This window comes from Thermobia domestica, chromosome 3 (genome assembly GCF_964235325.1).
Source record: "Thermobia domestica chromosome 3, izTheDome1.hap1.1, whole genome shotgun sequence".
Taxonomy (NCBI): Eukaryota; Metazoa; Arthropoda; class Insecta; order Zygentoma; family Lepismatidae; genus Thermobia; species Thermobia domestica.
In genome coordinates, this window is record NC_137456.1 from 335,396,406 (window position 1) to 335,421,101 (window position 24,696).

The following is a 24,696-nucleotide window of genomic DNA, read 5'->3' on the forward strand; positions in this document are numbered from 1 at the left end:
CTCAAGACTTGATAAGAAGGGAATTATGGTTATTTTAACAGCAACAATGTTCTAAATTTGATTTCAGGTTCAGTCAGAATTCACACAAAAATATACTCCCATGGAACTATTCTTACAGGATTACTGGAATAGGATTACAGGATTACAGGATAGCCTGCTGAGTTATTTGTATCTCTAATTAGTTCTGATGATGAACATGTACAACATGGAACAATCAAAATTATATTAATAGTACTTATCATGTCTAGATATAAAAATTGTGCTACTATTTTTAAATTGAAAATTCTTGTTTCTGTTTTTTTATAGATAAAAAATCATTTCTGATCATTTACTAGGTAAAATAATGGAAAATCGATGTTTTTCCCAAAGCGATTAAAGTTTTCGATTTTTCTTTAAGATTATGATATTAATTGCATGCTTAATCTATACCTAGGCAGACAAGGGATCTTCAAATCTTATAACCAGAATGCTACTCACGAAGTATAAAATATGCTCTGAGATGTCAATAGAGAATGAAAGTTATCTGTTAAAATCCAGTGGTCAGACAGTAAAGCTACAGGCAAACGTATAGAATTCATGCAAACATTAACTTATCTCCTTATATCTAAATCATAAGAGAGTGTAAACTACCCTTAAATTAAGTTTTTCTTTATAATATTTGCAAATGCTAGGAAGCAATATACGATATGTTTAAAATAGCTACTTCTGGAGTACGTAGTTCCTCATCCAGGATATCTGAAAAGGTGTTTGTTTCTCTTAGACCAGCTTCTTATATCTTGTTGAATAATCACCTACACAAGGAACAAAGATGGAATCCTGTCCTCAACAATCAACTGATACAGGTTACCAATCATAATCGGAGAAATATAACAACTAGGGTTCGAATCTCTATGACCAAAAAAGTTGGAAATATGCATGTTTTATGACCGAAAAAATACAAACTATGACTTAAAATGTGCTCAAATACACACGAAGTAAATCATTTTTTACTGAAAATTTATTTAAACTTCAATTTTTAACAAATATATTTCTAAGAATAATCATTTGTTAAGACATTTTCGTAGTTATTTTGGCCTGAATGAATATCTGTAAGCTCTGAAGAATAAATAACAGCATATTACTGACATTATAAGACAAAAGCTGAATGACCGTCTCCTCATTCCTAATGATGACATGTATTTAAACAAAAATGAAACCGGTCTAAAATATGATGAAAAATAAGCGTTTGTATCACTTCAAGCCCACATGACCTCACGCCAAAATATGGTTCAAATATACATATATATAAACAACAAAAACATTTTTTTTATGACAACAATCAGAAACATGTTTATATTTAATTATACATATAAAAGGATAACAGGATGAAGATATGACCTCATAGAAATCCGAGCCTTAATGAAAAACTTTATTTCTAATTTACATCTTAACTTCAATGTTGTGACTGCTTTTACAATATAATGTTCAGCCGATGTTTGTCTCTGATGAGAGACAGAAAATATTGAACATTGATTTCAATGTAACTGTTCGTTGAAAAATGTCTCAGATTATTTACTGTATTCTCTGTCATAGGAAAGGAAGGTATGATATGATTATCTTCGTAATGTACCCGACAAACTCTTTCCATAATAATTTACTTTTTTGCCGCAAATATGGAGCCCAGCAGTAGGTTTGGGCATGGAAATATAGGAAGAATTAGCAGAATACACAGCTCACTCAAAATAGAAGATTCAATTTTTAAAGTTGAAAATACAGAGGAAAGTATTTTATTAATGACTACCAGAGCAACTAAATGCTCTTAAATTTTATATATGATTGTTTGTCAAACTTATGAATCCTGTCCCAAAACCCTGGTTAAGGCACTGTACACGTACAGTGAATCTCCACTGGACGTTTTTAGGCATATGTATGCTGTATGTGTTGTGTCTTCTTATTCATGCCAATTACCTGTTTAATTTTATTTATAACTATATTGATGAATGTGTATGTGTAACTGAATGTGAAGGGATTAATGACATTATTGACGTCTTAATATGTGATTTTTTAATTTCAGTTTCGTTGGTGAAGACAGCCAGTTGAAAATTACAAAAAAAAAAAAAAAAAAAAAAATCCTATCGAGGACATTTTTGATGTTTAAATATGTTTACTATACTTTTGACTTGAAAGATTTTTTAGACCTAGAAAATTATTGACCTAGAAAAAAAGGTTCATTTCTAGGTCAATAATTGTTAAGCAAGTGGATGTAATAACCAAAATTGAAGTCAATTTTGTACAGTCAATCACGTAAATACAGTCACTCCTGTCTATTATAATTCAATTACATGGAATGCGTGTACTCATAATTATACTATCAAGCTTTGCCTGCACGTGGAGAAGAATTACACGTATTATAGGCGCGTGTAATTAGTGTTTATGTTTTGTAGTAGATATTATCTTGAAGAGTACAGCCAAACCAAGACCGTATATACTTTTGTCTTTGTTTGTGGAAGATTTTTAATATGTAGTTGATTAATTCTTAACAGTCGTTTAGTTACTTAATGTATTCCAGAGTTAATGTAATACAAATATAATATCTGCGTAAAAGTCAAAGACCTGATTGCTGAAGTACATTTTGCAATGTTTCTAGAAATACTGCTCGATTAGTATCCACTTTATATATATTTTTTGTTGTAGACTTCAATGTTTTGATTTGGTCAATTTTGTTTCCACAGGTACGTTGGTATGACGAGCTGTGTTTTACCGCTACAGATGAAGCATAGAGCCAAAATTAGAGGCGTCTCTTAACGGAAAGCATTTCGGTAAAATCAAGAGGTTTCTTGCCTATAACTAAGGAAAGAAAAGCAACCTCCTCTACTAAATTAATGTTGTATATTGTTATATATACAATATACGTTTAATGGATGAGTTCGACTCGAGAAAACTATATTTTTACCAATAAGATTTCCCTTACGAGCTGCCTTTAATTTGGACATTCGACGCCTGTTCACATCCATAATCGCACACACAGAGATTGTCTAACATCTAGTGGACGTCTTTCTATATACTTATCAAACGTCCCTCGATATGCGTATGAATCGTCCAGTGGACGTGCCTCTACATACTTAGGAACGTCCAGTGGATGTACACTAAACGTTTGTTTTACCTGCGTTTTACATCTACGGCAGAATACTGGGCGTCTGTGTACGTTCATAAAACTCAGTTACTGACATCCACAAGACATACATTGCACTTTTATACAGGTACGTATCTGGTGTATACTGGGCACACATTCGAATTCTTGAAAGTTTACTGGAAAAATTTTCGACAAAAAATGTACCTCTATTAAGGTTCACATCCATGACAAATGAACGTCTATAAACGTACACATCGATGTCTTGATGACATATACTGAACATCTACTTACGTCCGCAATGTCCCTCACTGACCCACTGGCTCTCCGAAAAGCGGATATGTAATGGACCTTGCAAGGGGTACTATTAAGATCTTTACAAACTTTCAGTGGACATGCTCTTAGCGTTCTGTTAAGGTACACTATATGTTCATGGTCAAGTATCAAAGGATGTTTACTTTCTCATAGACGCAGTTCGCACGTAACATGTTGGTCCATCTTACATTCAGACGACCTGAATCGCCTAAACTCCTGGATCATATTTGGACGTGCCTGTGCTGTGTGGGTGTTTTACAAAAATTGAATTTGCGAGAAAATTTCCTAAACTCATGTCATCTGTGAACTTTATAACCTTCATGTTTTAGTATCTTTTGCAGTGTTTGATCTTTTCCAAAATATTTCTTCTCCACTTTCTTTTTTCGATATACCAACTCTTTCATTAGTATGTGCTAACATATACTTTGCCAAAATTGAACTCAAACTCTCTTTTCAAACACTGAGCTCTTTTTCCTGTGTTAATTACGTCTTCTGCCGATAATTAATTTTGCACAAATCATATCCCACACTACTGGCATGGGAGCTCCTTCATGGCTAAGCGGTTATGGTACGCACCTTTGGTGTGGGAATCCCGGGTTCGATTCCCGGCGGTAGCTCGTAGTTTTATACCACGCTTATAAGAAGGTCCACATAGTCTCGCTGCAGAACGGGACGTTAAACTCAAAATCAACTTCAAACTCTTGGTATTGAAGAGAAATTTCACCTATGTGTATTAACATATGTATAAACAAATGCAGTTTGACGAAACCCCTACTGACAGTCTTGCCGCGTATGACGTTTCTTAACTTTGTATCAAAATACGTTGAGTCAAATTTGAACGTCGAAAAAATCTCCACACCGTTGGGGTAAGTAATGTTTTACAAACGCATGTATCAACGTATGTTTAACCAACTTTGATCGCTCACTAAATTTCTTTCGACTCTTCGCACATGTGAAATTTTCACACCTGTATGTATTAACATGTGTGCAGCTCAATGTAAACGTCGAATCAATTTATTCCTACACTCTTAGAATGTGTGAGGTTTTTCACCTGTAGATACTAACATGTCTGCAACTAAATTGAACGCTGACAAAATTTGTTTCCATGCTCCTCCCATTTATGAGGTTATGTGCATGAGTGATTTAACTTGTGTCTAGCATATGTGAAATTTTTAATATGTATGTAATAGCTTGTGCCTAGTTAAATGTGAACGTTCATTAAACTTTTGACCACATTCTTGACATGTGTGAGATTTTTTACCTGTATGGATTAACATGTGTCTAGCTAAATCAGAACGGTAATTAAATTTCTTTCCACACTCTTGGCACGTGTGAGGTGTTTCTTTTCTATGTATTGACATGTGTCTAGCTATACTAGAGCGTTGACTAAATTTGTGACCACACTCTTTGCATGTGTGAGGTTTGGCACCTGTATGGATCAAAATGTGTCTAGCTAAATATGAACGTTGACTAAACTTCCTACCACAGTCTTTGCATGTGTGAGGTTTTTCACCTGTATGTATTAACATGTGTTTAGCTAAATTTGAACGTTGACTAAACTTCCTACCACAGTCTTTGCATGTGTGAGGTTTTTCACCTGTATGTATTAACATGTGTCTAACTAAACTAGAACGCTGACCAAACTTGTGTCCACACTCTTGGCATGTGTGACGTTTTTGATTTGTATGTGTTAACATGTGTCTAGCTAAAGTTGAACGCTCACGAAATTTGTGACCACACTCTTTGCATGTGTGAGGTTTTTCACCCGTATGTATTAACATGTGTTTAGCTAAATTTGAACGTAAATTAAATTTCTTACCACACTCTTGGCATAAGTGAGGTTTTTCACCTGTATGGATTAACATGTGTAAAGCCAAATGCGAACGTTGACTAAATTTGTTGCCGCACTCTTTGCATGTGTGAGGTTTTTCACCTGTATGTATTAACATGTGTACAGCTAAACTTGAACGGTAATTAAAATTGTTTCCACACTCTTGGCATATGTGAGATTTTTCATTTGTATGTGTCGAAATGTGTCTAGCTAAACTAGAACGCTGATCAAATTTGTGCCCACACTCTTGGCATGTGTGACGTTTTTGATTTGTATGTGTTAACATGTGTCTACCTAAAGTTGAACGCTGACGAAATTTGTGACCACACCCTTTGCATGTGTGAGGTTTTTCACCTGTATGTATTAACATGTGTTTAGCTAAATTTGAACATAAATTAAATTTCTTACCACACTCTTGGCATAAGTGAGGTTTTTCACCTGTATGGATTAACATGTGTGAAGCCAAATGCGAACGTTGACTAAATTTGTTGCCGCACTCTCTGCATGTGTGAGGTTTTTCACCTGTATGTATTAACATGTGTACAGCTAAACGTGAACGGCTATTAAATGTTTTTCCACACTCTTGGCATGCGTGATGTTTTTCATTTGTATGCGTCAAAATGTGTGTAGTTGAACTTGAACGCTGACCATATTTGCGTCCACACTCTTGGCATTTGTGAGGTTTTCCTTTTGTATGTGTCAAAATGTGTTTAGCTGAACTTGAACGCTGACCAAATTTGTGTCCACACTCTTTGCATGTGTGAGATTTTTCATTTGTATGGATCCTGTAATAAATTCAGTAAAATAGGGAGTGGAAATCTAGGTACACTATATGGAACAACAAAGAAATGCAGAAGTTTCCATCTAAAATAGAACAACCAAAATATTGAATTTTTATCGTCAGGCTTTTCAACGTAATCATAAACCTCATAACTCATCATAACCAAACTTTCAGGATTGCAATAAATCTGTTCTGCTTTTACACTATCTTATATGCGATACCAGGTTTTAAAAGTTAGTTTTTTCACGATTTTCTTTACCGGGTTTTCGTTTACGATCTTTCACACTTACGTAGAATCAGATGTGGGAAATTGAATGCACCCAAAATCTAAAATTCAATAAAAAGTGGAGATACGATGTTTTGCACTTTCCCCCCCATAAACAGATTTATAATACTATTGTAATATTACATAAAATCTTGTAAATATTAGGAAAAGAGAACTATTGAGGTGTTTTAGTATCATTTCTGCTCTCCAAAGAAAAGCATGTCCTTTAAATTGTTATCTAAAATCGCATCTACATTTCTCTATCAGTTATCGGATTTAACTCAAATGCATACTACCACGTTACACTATGGAATGAACATCTGATTATTACAGGTGAAAATGGTGGTACGCTCTCACTGACAGTACTTTTGTATTATATCAATAATTTTTGTGATATATAATTTAGCAATTCCGAGAGATTTTTGCAATTACAACTAACAAAATTGTTCCTATTATGACAAAGAAAGAAAACAAGACTATAACCATTTTTAAAATTTTGTACAAAATACGTCATTTCAAGCAGTATGCTAATCTCTACTAGTGCTTCTAATATTATTTCAATACTCTGAGATATTAAATTATAAACCGTTATACAATCTTTAAGTCTATTGATATACATCTAAGTGAAAAAAACTCTCTTGTTAAATAAGAACGTTTGAGAATGCTACGTCCTGAATATTAACAAAATTAAAGAAACATGGTATTAATTAATTATGAAAAAAGTCAGCTTTACTATTTAAAATAAGTTAGCTATTTTGTTCAGAACCTACCTTCACCTGAGTTTTTATCATGTTACTTTGATTCAAATTGGTATTATAAGGAGACAAGGAGGATCAAGAAATACACGTCAAAAATTATCATCTCATGTGTCTCTCTTGTCAAAGAAGGAAAATTAGCATAAGCTTATCGTTTAAAATAAACAGTTGAATGCACAGGTGTATTCGAAAATGCTATATTTAAGACGGAGAAGAGTAACATTCAACATAATATTTATCAGTACTTACAGTTGAGATACAAATTTTCTGCTATAATTTCAGGAAACATGTTAATACCTTGAAAGTATACTTTAAACAGATGAGCACTCTGTCTCCCCCTTTTGTTACTTTTTGATGTCTTTTTACGTTACTATGATTAGAATCAGTCTTTTTACGTTACTATGATTAGAGTAAGAGAAAACTTTAAATTGTACGCCAAAGCAGAGTATCTGACAAGTGGATTACGTTACGAAGGTGAAATTTACAATATACGAAGTTCGACAAGAAAGTAATAAGAAAATTGTTTCAGCTTCTGCTGGCAACGCTGCAAAGTGAAACCGTCGCCAGAGAGTGGCCTTGGGCCTGCTCCAATAGCACAGCATGTAGAACGCACGAAATATTTTTTATTATGAAGTTAGAAGTTAAAGATTGCGATCGTATGTTCGACCCATGTCACAACAACAGAAGCACGTAATATTGACCAGTGCTACGCAATCGCCTTCTGTATGAAACTTGGTGAGACTGCCTCGATAACGTACCGGAATATTTAGCAGGCCTTTCGAAATATACTGTTATCAATGGCAGAGGTATATTGTTGGTACAAGAGGTTTGCGGAAGGCAAAACAGAAATCGAAGATGAACATCGTAGTGGGCGACTCACAACAATATGGATGGAAGAGAGCATACAGAGAGAGAAGGAACTTCTCTGAGAGGATAGACGATTAACCGTGAAAATGATTGAGGATAAACTGGACATAAATCGAGAAAATGTGCGTCTGATATTAACTCCCTAGTACAACCTCCCTTACCCCGTTTGTAGTAGCGGTTAAGTTTGCAGGGTTGCCAGCATCAGCTTAAAAAGACTTTCTTCTTACGTTATTGTCGGGTCTCGTAATTAAAATCTTTACTGAAAACCAGTGGGCAAGTGTTATTGGCTTTAAGGAACGAAAATGGGAAATTCCCGTTGTTTCCTAAACACATAAAATTACCATATGATTCGAGGGCAGATTGTAAAACACATTTTTTTCTCCCCAAGTATTCCAGCTGGAATGGAGAAATTGCATGATGAGAGAGTTTGAAATTTGTGCTACAGAGATTTCTTTGTTTTCTATGTAGCTCTAGGGACACAAACTTGAACTACGAAGGAAATATGGCGTTCTCTTACTGTCCCCCACATGTGAAGAGAAGCCAGTTATGATTAGATTTCAATGAATCAAAGGGCATACACCAAGAGAAAATTACTGTAACATGCGTACCGTATATGGGGACGATTATATGGACTGTTGCAATGTTTCCAGTTATTGTGCATTCCGCCAAGTTCCAGGCACCCGGTAACAGCTTCAACACCGCAGATTGTCAGCGCCATCCAGCCAGCAATTCTAAGTGACCGTTGTGTGCACGTGCGAACCTTATTGCAGAAATTCAACATTTACTATGCTCTAGTGTACGACCTTGCTCAGGACACATTGCAATTCCTTAAAGTTGGTGCTCGCTAGGTGCTTAAGAACTTGACAGATAACCACGAAGTTCAGCGAATGATGACATGCTTGGATCACCTAACGCGTTGTGCCATCTGTATCAATCGTGGATGTCTTGGCATATTATTAGACGCCCGAGAAAAAGCACGTCTTTATGGAGTGGAAACATACTGGTTTCCAACACGACAAAAACTAAACGTAATTCAATTTGCGAGAAAAGTGCTTGTTACAGTGTTCTGGGACGTTTGTTGTTTTATTGGGGGATGTGTTAAACACTGGACCACTGTAAATGCTGCAGCGTAAATTAAAACTTTGGTTAATGTTGGTTAATGTTGCGCCGTGCCCTGCGTGACAAACGCCGCTACCATAATGGTGACAACGTCAAACTTCATCATTACTGCCAGTCCAAAATTCTCTTTCGTCTCTCACTTTCACATCTCTATGTTCTCGTGAAGAAATTCCTCACCGGTCAAAATTTTGCGACAGATGCGGAAGTGAAAACAGCAGTACGCACATTCCTATACTCCACCATAACAGACTTTCATGAACAGGGCATCCAGAAACCGGTTCCATGCTCATAGAAACGTATGGAGAAAGCTGGTGACTGTAGAAAAGTGGATCAAAAACTTAACTTTATTTGTGCTTTGTTTGGTTTTGGTATATTAAAAGTTTTTGGGAAAAAATATTGCGCGTTGCTCTCCGATCTGACCTCGTAATAAGATGTATTGCACAGATATCCATTACACACCATCTGATACAGTTTAGTGATCACAGCTTTGCCAGCATATAAAAAAATAAACTAGGATACCTATATTTCTGTTGGAATGTCATGAGAAATTATTCAGTTGTGAACCCATACATCTTAAACATTACATATAGAGTAGTTTCGGTATTTTAACATGTAAAACTTCTAAAACTGCAGAAGGTCTCGTGGCACAAAATTAAAAAAAAAATCAGGCAAACAAAATATTTTCATCATTTTTCATACAGATAACGCTATTTCCTGTTTACTTATGTGAACTGGCAAAATGGGCCACACAATCACAATTTTTTCCTAAGTAAATTTAGTTCAAATTACCGGTTTTATTCGCGAGTTAATACACAAAAATATTCAAGGGAGAGCACCTTGTGGGAAATTTTTCTTCAGTACATCTACTTAGTATTAATGGTTTATACATGGTAAAACCTTTCTTACGCGATAGAGGGATTGAAAATTATGATACAATATTCTTAATCTTGTGATTAACACTTACACTATACAGATATTTAAAAGGCCGAAACTAGAAAAGAAGAACACATTTAAAATAAAAATTTAAAAAAATATCGTATTTCGAGGCTTCACCAACGGATTCCGAAGAAAATACACATTACGCTTATATTTTCTTAGTTAAAGTTTCTTTTTCTTTGTAGAAATGCGTCTTTAAACTGGTCAATATTTCAATCCAGCCAAAAGTATGACTGGGAAAGTGCAACGATCCTGAGCCAGTGTACAATAAGTTTATCCTGGCTCTGTATACGGAACGATCTGTGGAATTCAAAAGTTGAAGTTAAGCATTGGTATTTTTTATATACTGTTTTAGAGGTGTCGGGTGCTTGTTTCACTGGCTACAAGCAAAGAACTTATTGTGCATACGTTCACGAAATTATGAATGAGAACCTAAAGAGTTAAATATTTCCAACAGACCCGAGTTCCAATAGAAGTTTTGATAGTAATTTTTGCTGTGTAATTTTACGTACATATTTGAGAACTGAAGAAAATGCAATATACTCTATATCGTTAAACTTAAGTATACATACGGTAATATACAAAACACAGACACCCTGTGGTTAAGTGGTCCCGTAGGCTCATGGCATCAGATAAAGAACACCTCTACTGGATATAATCCACGATTAAACCAAACTACCCTGGTTTTCTATCACGCACTTTAATAGACTCCTGTTGTATAATCTCTCTTGTCGCTTCTGACCTACAAACCCGCCTAAATAGTTTTTTACTTTCAGAAGAATATTACAATTCCCATGCATATTTCTGTCGCAAACAAAGTGAAACTATTAGCTTAGGTATTTTGTTTGCATTACTCTTGTAAATATATCTGATATCTTTCTTTTATGAACATCGACTATACATTTACCGACGTGAACCTTCATTTACTTCACATAACGTTAAGTAACTTACTCAAATTTTGTTTTGAAAATTCGTAGGTCTTCTTTCCTTTGTATTAATCATCTATATAATACAATATATTGCACAATGTAATGTTATTCAGCTTAATTAAAGGCGAGATAGTTGGGTAAATGATCCCTTTTTCAACGTAGTATTGCATGTGCATTATTTACAGATCAGATATCTTGTGAATCTGTTCAACAGACAGTATCTTCTTTCTACTCGATTACAAGTAATATTTACAGGTCATATGTTAAAAGTACAACTGTAGCTGTCTGATAGGTCTATACAAATATCTACATTTATCTCCATGATTACATCAACAACTAGCACTTACGTAAATTATTATACATCCAAAGGAAATTTCTTCTACAACACACCACTGGTATTTTGCTTTAGAATTATACAAGCTAGTAAACTTTTGTAACACACACGTGAATAAAATTCATTGAACGGGACGAAAGTTTACTGATATAATTACACATGTACTAACGATTATATCATTGCATACCAAAAAATGTGACCCAATTAGAATCGAACTCACGACCTTACACTTGTAAGTCCGGTGCGTTACCGGAAGCTAATGCAGAGTAGTTCTGACGTATGATTACCATCATACTAGGGGCCGTCGATCCCTTCAGCATTGCTCTAATGACACGTCAGACCGATTCTGCATAGAGCCCAATAGCTTTAGATTTTATTTATAATATACTTAGCAAAATGATAAAAGCGGACAAGGTATCGCGTACATATGAAAATGAGGAAATATACAGCTGCTTAAGAATCTCACCGAAATATTTTGGTTACAGTACGATAACTACAATTGATCAAGTTAAACGAGTTCGTGAAATGCTTTTAATTGATTGAATAACTGATACGATGTTAGCGAATGTGTGAGATATACAAAGTAAATGTCGAAATGGTAAGAACGTGGCGTGGGAAACACATATATCATTGTCTTAACGAGGAATTAAAAATCGTTGCTTTACTTCTGGATAGTAGTTAAAATAACAATAACTGGTGGCACTGGAGGAAAAAAAGGTGAAGCAGCTACATCTTCCTTAATAATTCGCACGTCTGCCACAAATCTGTTACACTACTCGAATTTTTTCATCTATGACTAGGAGTCAACCTAGTGACATATATTACACGAATCATCAGTACCAATACCCAAGTTAAACAAGTGAATATAGATTTAAAGTGTGAAACTAAGACTGCCAAACTAAGCGAATTCAATATTCAGACTGGAGGTAATACATCTGTAAATACTGGTTGCAATAGAAACCAAGGTCAAAAATAGTGTTTGTTCCTTGGACACTGATTCCATGTAAAGGAGCGGTTATTTTTTCTTACTCTATTAATTCTGTCCAAATAAATCTTGAAAACTGTCGTTAATTTGAAGCAATTCCAATTTGAATAGAGGGTGGAGGGATGAGATACAAGCTACACTTGGGACGCTGAAAAGGTCTCAAAAACATCCCTCTACATCTTTTCGAGTTTTTCTGTATGAAAATCTGATAACAGAAGTACTAATAAATTCAACCATTTCCGGTTTCGATGCGCTGCTGCGGGTTGTGAGGTTTTATATAAGAAACAGAACTTATACCCTTTCCAAATATAATTTGTCGACATCTATTATCATTTGGGTTTTATTATGATAACCTTTGAAACCAGAAATGGACAATTTCAACCCCTTCCGGTTTCATCTTATAGTTAACGTAAAACAAAACCAATTTTTGTCAGGTTAAAGAATTAAAAAACACTCATATCGATATGTTTTGTCGTTTTAATAAAACTGGTAATAATTGTAAGCTTGAAACAATTTCTGTTTTGGAACAGTGTTGTCGATAGTTATGCTAACTTGCCCTGAGACGCTGGAAATGGCTGAAATATTTTTAAATAAAATAATTACACCCTATTTGTTACAATTTTCGTTTTACGTCGATAAAAGTTGAAACTGGAAATTTTAAACACCTATGGTTTGAATAGAGCTTCAACGGAAAGTAACGTTTTCTCGATCAGCAAACTCGAGTCGAAGAACATATCCATATTTTTAGCGTTTTGGCTCTACGGAATCAGTGTTTAAACCGCAATGGTAAATCTAAGATTTCCGTTTCTCGTATAGTGCTGTAAATAGTCACGTTGAACCGTTTGAAGAAAATACTTCTCCCTATCTATTAGTGTTTTTGTGTGGCGATAAGTGTTGAAACCACACATCGTTATTTCTAATCACTTCTTGTTCGAATAGAATCTCAACGCAGGAATTGAACATGATCTTTAAATGCCAAATCGATTGCAAGAAACCGCAAGTTAAAAGCTTTTAGCGCTTTTGCTGTAAAAAAAATCAGTTCGTTCGAAACAAGGACCCATGCACCAGAAGCGAACGCTCTACTACTGAGCCAGTGCGTCCTCACTTTAATAATGTTAAAGATTGTCATTATAGATTGTGTTGCGAAGCTGAATTCTCTGCACAAGTGTTTCTCGTAATCATATGTTGCAATTAAACGCCGAATTGTTTTCAGAGACCCGCGTTACCCTACCTGCTACCGTTTTCGTTTTGATACGAAAATGAAATCTAAGTGTTATGTCACACGCTTATGCCGACCAGGCTAAACGGGACAGGGATTATGAGAAATGAATGAAATATTGAAACGAAGAAAATAGAAGAACCCCAAGGAAACCTACTTACACGGTGTTTGTCTACCACAAAGTCCGATTTACTCGAACTAGGATTGCAGCACGGCCCAGGTTTACCAGAGGTGAATGTTCAACCATTGACCCGTTTTCATTCAAAATGCAATTAAACGAATTCTTTAGTTTCACGTCTCACGGGTATGTCGGCTAGTCTAAAGGCCAAAGGAATGAAATATTGAGATGAACAAAAAAGAACCAAGAAAAATCCACATACACACGCTTGTCTGTCTTTGTTCAGAAGCTATAATGTTGAAACTGGAAATTGTCATTTAAAAAACTAGCGGTCGGAATAAAGGCTTAACGGAGAAGATGGTACCTACATTTGGGAACTGAACCGAATGTAAGAAAGCATATCTCGATATCCCTTACCGTCTTTTGTAGATAGAAGTCAGTACAGAAGCGAATTATATTATAAAATTTCAAACACTTCCGAATTTGCTAGATTGTTGCGCGTGTAGTATGTCCTCGTTAGACCGTCCATTGAATATATATATAAAAAAAAAGTTTTTCAATATCTTTTATCGTTCCCGTTCTATGGTGACAATTATTTAAACCGAAACGCATCATACTCGGTTTCAATCGCTCCGGTTTGAATAGGATTTAGCAGAGAATGTAAGAAGCTGAAGTAATAGTGAATTTGAACAACATCCGGTTTTGCCAGAATAATAGACAATCATTATACGTATGTTATATACAGATACTGAATCGTTTACAAACAATCGCTTCTCGTTGTGTGTTACAGCTACCTTCTGTGGCAGTAAAGGCTAAAATCAAAATGACTAAACTGAATAAAGTTCGGTTTGAAAACAGGGTTAACGGACGAAATGGGACCTATTCTTAAGACACTGAAATATTTATAATAAAATCATCTTAAAAGCATTGACCGTTTATCTTGTACGGGAATCAGTCATGAACCAGACGTCATAGTAAAGTTGAACTACTTCCTTACCGGGAGAACTGAGCAATAGCGCAAGTAGTAGAGCGTTTCCTTCGCATTCGGGAGGTCTTGGATTCCATTCCCGTTGCCGACCATCCTGACTCGGGTTTTCCAGTCTCCCTCAGTCCTACTAGGCAAATACTAGGATAGTACCAACTAAATAGGCCCTGGCCCACATCTGTCCTTTTCCTCTTGATTTTTATTGTTGTTGTTAGGTATCCACTATAAAATGGTCTCTGAGCTGTATTTGGTGATCGTTAAATAAATAAATAAGTAAATAATTTAAATAGCCTTGAATGTTGTGCTAAGACGATGAATCATGCACAAACATCCGCTTCTCGATATATTAAAATTTTCTATTAAACTTAAATATATTAAACTTATGCATGTAACACCTTAAAAGTCTCAAAAGCTGCTTTGGTTTTATGGACATTATGTAATATCACTTACCAAAAAGACTTCTGTATACAGTTCAAAAAATTAGAGATGGTATTATGTCAGATTCGAAACCAGAAGGAACAATTTTCGAATTTCAGATTTGAAACGATTTCAAGAAATGAAAAAAAAAATCTTTGATTGTACAATATATTTTCTACTAAAGCATACAAGAAACATTTCTACAAAATGCAGAGTGTGATTCATTCACTGCTAAGAGATTACAAAAATATTTATTTCACTCGTATAATAAAAGTAAAATAAGGCCGAAAGTACATATAGTGACAAGCTACAGTGGCGAGAAGAATCCGCATAATGTCAAAAGACTTTTCAAACGAAACAGATAAAAAAAATGGTTGTTTTGTATCTAGGGTCATTCTCACGTCCAAAATCTAGAAAAACAACAGCACATAATTTATTTTATTCATCTAGTAAGAAAGAGTGACCTCAGGTTCCATTTTCTGAAGTTAGAAGAAAAAAATGCAATACAGAAGATGGTTGAATCTCAAAATATACTTGAAATAGAGCGGTTGGAAAATTTTTCGTGGCTTGTACTAGAGATCATTTATGTTTCCTAAATTCCCAAAAATGATATCAATTTATGTCACTCACCGAAAAAATGACAGGATCTCTATTTTAACCATCCGCTGTTACAAGCCGAAAAGCAGCACTTTGGATGCCAAACTTTACAACAAGATTATATACAACGATCCAAAATGTTTTTAAAGCTTGCCAGTAGAGTTAGCGTCATGCCAAATATATACTTTGACGATAGTTTCCAATAAGGTGCAAACAAGATTTTCTAAGCCCGAATGTGTTTGAAATAGAACGAACTAAACTCTCTTTGTAACTTGTAGCTAGGTACATTCTAACATTTTTCTCACATCCGGAAACATAAAGCTCGAAATTTACTACACATATCTCATAAAAATTACAAGATAAAAAATCATAAATTTTGCACTTTGAAGTTGAATCGTTCCGTTTGAAAACTACAAGTCCAGAAAACGTTACCAATCATTCTATTTGAAATGTTATCGAACTTCGAATTTGTAATGGTAGATTTTCTGTTTATCAATGCAAAGTATATAATTTGAAACTTTCTTGTATCTACTGCCTGAGTAAAAAAAAAAAATATTTTTTATAATTTTATGCAATCTAATATAAAAATGTCATCAGATACCAGCAACGAAAATCTTTTCTTCTTCTATTTTCCATTTATTCTATCTAAATTTTGATATGTTATTTATGCCAATATGAAAAAATTATCATGGAAGTGTTTCATTTTAAATAATCATATTGAAATTTAAACAATGAAAAAAATTGAGTTGTTTTTCTTTTTAGAATTTAGAAAAGTGTAAGAATGCGTAGATAAGAGACATGAAAAAATTACCAATAGTACTATTAGATACACGCCTTGAATTTTGAACGATTAATGGCGGATATTCTCTTTTAATGTAGGGTACAATTTGAAATCACGTCAATTTTGTTAGACCAATGTAATGGGTTAATATCTTTTCTAGAATCTATACGAGTGTAAATATCGACCTAGATATGTCACGAACTATTTCCTAGCTTTTCCTCCTTGAAACGGGTTTCGAAACATTACGGATCATTGGCGTCATTCTCAATATTAAAGAACAGTATTTCTTAGGATTGTTCTTCATATCAGTAAAAAAAAAAAAAAAAAAAAAAAACTGCATGCTCTGATTTCCTCAAATTCTCAACGAGTATGATTATGAATATACATTTAGCAATTATATTTCTTGTGTGATTTGTTCAAAAACTAATTTAAAATAAATAATTCTTATTGCACTTGGTTAGCTAAAAATTATTATTGTGAACGGCATTAACTTCTTTTTCATCATTTCCAGTTGAAACACCAGCAGCTGCATGAAAAAAATTTAAAGATACTGTCGAAAATAAATACAGAAGAGTAATATTTTTGCGTTATCCGTGCCTCATCCAGTAAAATTACAATTCACTATTAATAATAACAATAATAAATATTATTATATTTATTATTATTACGAATGAGCAAAACAAATATCAATGTGCAAATTGAGATTGTTCTTGACTTACTTCCGGTTTAGTTACTGAATCTATCACCGATTACTTTAGTGACCGCCAAGACAATGGATTAGATACTGACAGCACCCCTTTTCGATTGTTCTGATATCTTCCCCCATTCCAAACCCTAGGGGTTCTCTCACTTATATAGTACTTTTCTCCTGGTTTGTAAGTTACATGTGTATTTCAACTCATTGATTGAAATCAGACTACGAACCGAGTTCCATGTTTGACACGTGATTGATTAGTTTATATATATTTATATATATAAGCGGGAGTGTGTGTAAATTTTGAACCAACCCTATTTCGTTGATGTTTCCTTCTCTCCAGTTAAAGTTTACAACCAAACGTTTATAAAAAGGCTACGATTTCTTCCAAACTATGATGTTCTTGATACAACTACTATAAACTATCGAACTCTACTAAAACTCTACTCTGTGAATTTCTACACCAGAGGAATCAACACGCAAGCATTCATTTTTTACAGATTCACTGTAAAATTCACAGAATTATAAACAATATATAACAAATTCGGGCAAGCTTTTACTTTGACTCGGAGAGTGCAACCGATTTCTCTGACCCGGTTCCCGAGCAATTTAGGAATTACATTCCAGTCGCTCCAACCGATCGTGACGTAACGCCGTATGGTATTATCATGGTGGTAAAAGTGCAATGAAATTACACCTGCGTGACTTCTAACTCCCTTCGAACGCTCAGCAGATTCGTACGTAAGTAGGTAACTTTTTCGTTAGCCGTTTAGATACCATTGTTCCCTTTTCCAAGCAGGAAATTATCAGTGTTCTAGCGTTGTATATTTTCTATATTAATGCCCAACATTGAGTGGTATTATAAATGAATGAATTGTTAATTGTTTTATTTGCCTTAATTTCACAAAAAATATATACTAAATAATTTCTTTCGATTTTTTTAACAATTGATGTTTTCGTGCTTTTTACAAGAGGTTGCAATACTGCGTGCTTACGACGTAATATACAAGTTGGCAAGACTTTCTGTGGACAGTTGAGAGTTCAATGTTTGTGCTTTTTAGTACTGTGAAAGAACGTGCATCTGAGACCAACGTTTCTTATTGCGCAACTGAAATACTTTAATGTTCCCATTTGGAAACATTGGTACGTAACGAGTTAATTTGAATATTTGTTGTCTAAAATCGCGAAATGGCAAAGTAATTTCTTACGCTGGATGAAATAGTAGGCACGTTGGGCACTTTGTGTGTTTCTGATCATGAGGAAACAGATGTTTACATTCTCCCTCCAGATGAAACAGATGACATATCAGACGAGGAGCACATAAATGAAGACGAATTAGTTCCTGTTATGCGTAAGGACGTATGTGGTGAGTTGATAGTGGCAGTGAATAATGACATCTATGACGCAAATGAGCTCGAAAATATACCATAAACTTGATCATCTAAAAAGGAAGGGAAACAGTGTGTGCCTAAGTGCAAAAATATTGCGAAAATTAGCCTCAATCCCATTTCTTGTTCACCAGAAAAACTTCTGGTTTCTCATCCTCATCTTGACAGTAGTTCTCCGATAGATATTTTCTTCAAGATCTTGCCTCCATCATACACTGAGCACCTTGTTCGAATGTCTAATTTGTACGCACAGCATAAGTGAGCTCCACACATAAAAGTATCATATGAACAGTTACTATAAATTTTTGGTTTATTACTTCTCAGTGGGTATCATATTTTCCATCTGAGAAGTTCTATTCGAGTACAGCAGACGACCTGTGTATACCGATTGTGTCATCCGTAATGACAAGAGCCCGTTCCGAACAAAAAATATTACCATATTGTTGAGAATTCTAACTTACCAAGAGGTAACTAATTTGGGAAAATAAGACCTATATACGATGAACTACAGAAGAACTTGCAGTAGTTTGATATCTTTCACCAATCTCTGAGCATTGATGAAAGCATGGTTCCGTACTACGGGCATAACACCTGCAAATTGTTCATTAGTAGAAAACCACTAAGTTTTGCTTAAATATATATGTTTTTTAAGTTCTTCTGACGGTTATCCATATGCAATGAACCTCTATGGTGAAAAAGACAATAGTATTGATAACGTTACTGAGGATATCCGATTAGGAACGAGTTATTCATAGTGTCACATGAATCATAGAAAATGACCAGCACGAAGGCTTTTTCCATAAATTCTTCACGTCTTATGATGTTCTTTTAGAATTAGAAGGAAAGGGCAATCGAGCAACAAAACATAAGAGATAATCGTGTTCAACAGTGTCCTCTGACTCCACAGAAAAACTTGCTAAGGACGAAAGAGGAAAGTTTGACATCAAAAGTTATGGTAATGTGTGCTTTGTAAGGTGGAATTACGGTGGGGTTGTAACTGTTGGTTCAAACTGTTTTACAAACTTGCCAGTAGGATCAGTGAGGAGATAGTCTCGTGTACATAAGATAAAGGTTCCAATTAGTCGATCATTCGTTATTCAAATGTACAATGAAGGAATGGGAAGAGTTGACGTTATGGATCGTCTTCTTGCATCATACAGACCCAAACCCAGATCCAAGAAATGGTGGTGGAATCTTTTCAATAATGCGCTCAATTTAGCAGTTGATTCTTCTTGGAAACTGCATTGCGAATTTAACACGAACACTGAACTCACACATCTAGTTTTTGAGGGAAGTTACCATGGGTCTTCTTCGCATTGGAAACATGACATCAGTTAGGCCAGGTCCAAGATCGTATATCCCTATCGAAGCACGAAACTCTGACACGCATTACAGTGTAGATGCATCACAAGAACGATGAGTAGTGTGCAAATCTAAAACAAGAAAAATGTGTTGTATGTGTCAAGAGAGGTTACATCAGAAGTGTTCTCCAAAGTAACATGGGTTGTAAGCATCTTTTCAAAGACCTGAAAAAAGACTGTTAGCTTATGCTCAGCAAAATTCATGACTAGTATCGAATTTGAAAAACCTCTTTTGCGATTATAAGTTTTCCAATTTCCTAAAAAGTACTAGTTATATATTTTACAAAAATACTAATAAATACAGGTACATATACTAAGAGTAAGTGAATTGTAAGAATAGTAAATATTTATCTAAAATAGAAGCTCGTAGGTACTGAAGTGTACTCATAAGTAAAAACGTATAGCCCTCCAATATATATTTACCCTCATATCTACCACAAATGTAACAAGAGATGAAATGTTAGACATATTTGAATTTGTTCTGTGCATAAACAATGTCTTATTTTACTTCTAAGTATTAATGTATGTAATGTGCAGGGAAGATATGCAAATCGTATTTCGTATATATATATATATATATATATATATATATATATATATATATATATATATATATATATATGCGTGACTTTGTGTAATGAAGTCACAGAAACATAGTCTGTATGAAATTCATTAATGTAATTAATTAATTAAATAATTATAGAAAGTGTTGTGAAAGTAAAACTACGACGTTAATTCTCCAAACGCGAGGTACCAATGTACCCAAAAGGGACCATCACGTCACAAAATGTTGGCATGTGGTATGCGACAAATCAAAACAGAAATTTAATTAGGAGTGAAAAAAGGACAGAAATAGAAAATTTTTAAGAATTCTCAACGGTGGATCCACGTCTGTTTCTTAAACGGTTAGTGAATTTGAGTGTGAAAAGTGGACTATATACGACGTGAAAGCTTCAAAGGCACGAACAGTTCCAACAACTGGCTGAGGCAGAAACAGTTCCAGGAAGTGACTGAACCCATAAGGACCAATTGAAATCACTGCCCGAGCCAAAGTAAAAACTTCGAAATAATATTGTAATAGACTAGTACATAGATATCGTAAATATGTTGTGTTCTTACTTGTAAGATACCTACCTTCATAAAAATAAATTAATCAAGATCGAACCTATTATGCGCGGATTCACACACAAAGTAGCTAGTAACCATTGAAAATGAAATTAAATATAAATGTAACTGTCGCGGTACTAGAGAAATATCAGAGACTTAAGGGATCAACATAACTGCAAAAATTACGATAGTAACGTATTATATTGGAACACAAATATGTAACCAATGACAACATATTGGAATGTCTCATATAAAATCTTTACTAGCGTACACATACACAATTCAGCACGAAAAATAATATACTTTATGCCATATAGAGTGTTTTGTCCTATGCTTGTTAACATGTATATTGACCTTTTGTGACGCGCCTGTTTCTTACCGACGCAACACTTAGCTCCTTCTCCGGCCACCATGCTGCGGTCCTGCTCTGAATTGCATAGCCATACTTCTTTCTAGTGGCAAGCCAGCACAATTTGACTCATGTCTTTTACATAATAATTCTTATTGTATACGTACACTGGAGCGCTATGATATGAAACTGTATGGATGAGTGCAACTCCGTCCCCCAAAAATGATTGTTGAAAATAAAAAAAGCCGACTTTTAGCAAATGAAGAAAAATATGCAATGAATTTATGTATAGGTTTTTCAATATCCACCTATTTTTAATTATTACTTATGATTTATTAAAGACTTTGGAAGACCTTCGAAAACTGGTGTATTCGAATAACTTGGGGATAAAGTTACAAACATCTATACGTTTGGTCCGGTATAGAAAAATATAACGTTTTTATTTCGGAAATTTTCAGATCCCATTCAGCCACGGAGGTTTTCTCTTATATATGGCCTCTATATATGGAAGACTATCGCAAAGTACCCATATCAAAAATATCTACAAGAATTCGTTTGAAATATGTATTCAATTTTAGGTAATGATTCCTTCATTAAGATGGGTGCACTCAATTGTGCTTCTGGGTACAACTAGTCTATGTGTGCCGCGCCACTTCCAAACTGTTCATTATTAATTTACGTTAGACGTAAGCCTACTTCCCGTAACTATTTCTCGAAAAGTATTCCTTACAACTATAAAATTTCGTACCTATGTATCTGTATTATCAATCTGAACCAGTTATTATACATAAAATTTAACATTACCTTTCTGTCCCAACTGAATTTGAACTACTTGTCGTTAATTGCTTGTAGTCATCACAGTAAGAAGCGCAAGTCTCTTCAACCTTTACTTTTTTTAGTGTTTCTATATTATTTTCAAAGGCAGGATCTTTTACTGCAAATTCAGATTTCATCGTACCAATGTTTAATTTGACATCCGAAGAATACATAGCTACAACTTTCTCTCTTGTTTGCTCCCCTTCGGTTGAATATAATATTAATTCTTTGCTGTCAGTTATCATTTAGTATGTCCATCCTTTCCCTTCGAGAGGATCTTCCTGAGGAAAACCATAATCAATTTCTTCTTTGTACAAAAATTCCAACTTAACAGATGCTTCATCAGTCATTATGGCTACAAATTTAATACGAACTTGCAACTGTGCTTATACTTCCATTTTATTTTATGGTGCATGTGTTAATGAAATGGCTTACAAGAACGTTCATAGAAGCAATTTTATACTTGCAATCAAACATGCAATCACATCTTTAAAAATTACACAATAATTACTCTTTTAAAACAACACGTTTGAAGAACTTCGTTGTTTGCTTCCAAAAGCTTCAATCAGTATTGGTAAGGTCCCCTAGAAAATTATCCCTTTCCTGACACAAAATTTTTCCTAGTTGTTCAGTGCCTAATTACTATGACAGAAATCATGTGATATGATTAATTTAGCTATACTAATGGAAACATCGACTAAAGTCGTTTCAGTCACTTCTTGCTTCTACTTTTCCTTTCTTTTCTTTTCTTTTTTTCTTTTTTTTTTTAACATGAATGCAAGGATATTCAGCCAACAATATGGGTAAATTATTCTAATGTACCGTAAGACGTGGTTACTTTGCACATCAGAGATTACTTTGAACAAAATATGAAAAGAGTTGCACAGTCTTCTGTCGGCAAAACCATGAACAGAAATGTGGAAGTATAACTGCAACGTGAGATAGAACATCTAACTCTATTTTGGCTATAATGTCGACGGTGAACAACAGTTCTAATTACTGAAAGTGTTCATTTTTGTAGAGGTATGGGAAGCAGTCACTGTAAAGGCTGCCAAAATTTGAAAGATATAACGTCAAACTTTTCCGTCGAAGTTTAGTCAATCTTGTAGAATACTTATGTGCAGTGGCGGCGGTTGGACGTTAAAAGTGTGGGGGGGAGCAAGACATGATCTGAATATTTGTATATCAATGTTAGTTTTTCCTATACTAAACGCAATGTTAACTTGAGAGCCGCACCACAAGCGCATTAATACATGTCGGCGCGCGAACCTTTTCACAGGGAAGCCTTTGTATGTGTGTGTGTGTGTTTTGGTTTGGCTCTCAATCGCCAGGGTTTCAACTGGCGCTGTTCTGAGTTTCAGCTGATACGCGCGGAGCGATGATTTCTCGTCATTTTCCTGCCGCTTACGAAAAATATGTTTCTTGGTCTATTTGTTTTAATAATTCATGAAGACACGACAATAGTAGGTAATAAATGTATTGGAAATTCGCACGTCATATATTTTCAATCCTCACAATTAAAACCCGAGAGCATGAAAACTATTTTGCTTATTCATTTCAATTGATTAAGGTAAGAAAGGATAAGAAATGAACTTATTCTCATATATCTACCTGGAAAAGGTCAATCAAACAGAAACATACGAGCAGCCACCCTCCCACACAACAAATTAAAAATACGATTTTTTTTTTCTAAAAGCACAGCAACTCTACATTGGCACTGAGTAAACCACAGCGAACCGGCAACAATCATATTAACAATTTCTTCAATAGTTTTGTCTGCATATTTTTCTCTTAGTGGAGCGTACAAATTGTTGACAATTTACTTTGCTTGACTTTAAAGAGGTTTCCCTTCCTCGTGCTCGCGATAATACTGAGAAAATGATAATTCGGATTCATTCATATTTTTAACTTCGCGCTTAACACTCTTCATGGTTTCAGTTTCAGTACACCCACGTACCCACTCTAACGCACGGGCGAAGACGATATTTGGCAGAGCAGTGTTACTCTCTGCACAAAAATTGCAGAAGTTACATGTGAGTTCCGTTATTTCTTTTGTTTCATTTATCAGCAGGCAATGAAGTTTCTTACGGGGTAGTTACTCTATTTAATTTATATATCATATAAAAATATTAAGCCATTTCCTATCCATTGTGGACGGTTTCTAACATTGACCAATTAAGTAATTTTGCTGGTGCTCTGCTTTTGTTATAAGATTTTTCAAGTTTATAATCTTGCAACACTTGCAGGAGACACGCATCTTAGCTGCCGGCTTTTCACTCCTTTCTTTCCTTCTATCTTTCCGATTCTGAGTCGTGACGTCATTTTCATAACCCTTTACTAATAAATGTAGTATCATTTATTTTAAGTATTGTTTCTGTATTGACATTTTTATATACTTAAACTCAATTAGCTCTTTGAATTGATCTCCTAAGTAATGTTTTACTTATGTAACGGGAGGAACTATGTAATGTGCGCGGAGTCGCCTGAATTGAAGCTGCGTATCTCTTCTATCAGGATAAGGTCGCGGCAAGTATAGTGGCTTTTAACACTTTGACAAAAGGTTGTATAACTATTAGGATACTGTCTTTTTCAGTTAAAATACCGTGTATCGTGTTTCATATTTTATTAAGTAAATTGA

At 34.7% G+C, this 24,696-nt stretch overlaps 1 protein-coding gene across 1 annotated transcript; it reads right to left on the reverse strand.

Annotated features, from left to right (window-relative positions):
• Positions 1 to 691: 691 nt before the first annotated feature.
• Positions 692 to 23,401, reverse strand: LOC145681237 (uncharacterized). Its single transcript, XM_081752786.1, has 2 exons — positions 22,047 to 23,401; positions 692 to 6,040 (listed from the first exon to the last, which is right to left on the reverse strand). The coding sequence occupies exons 1-2, from the start codon at positions 22,301 to 22,303 to the stop codon at positions 4,597 to 4,599; spliced, it is 1,701 nt and encodes a 566-aa protein (XP_081608912.1). The 5' UTR covers positions 22,304 to 23,401; the 3' UTR covers positions 692 to 4,596.
• Between the last annotated feature and the right edge of the window lie 1,295 nt (positions 23,402 to 24,696).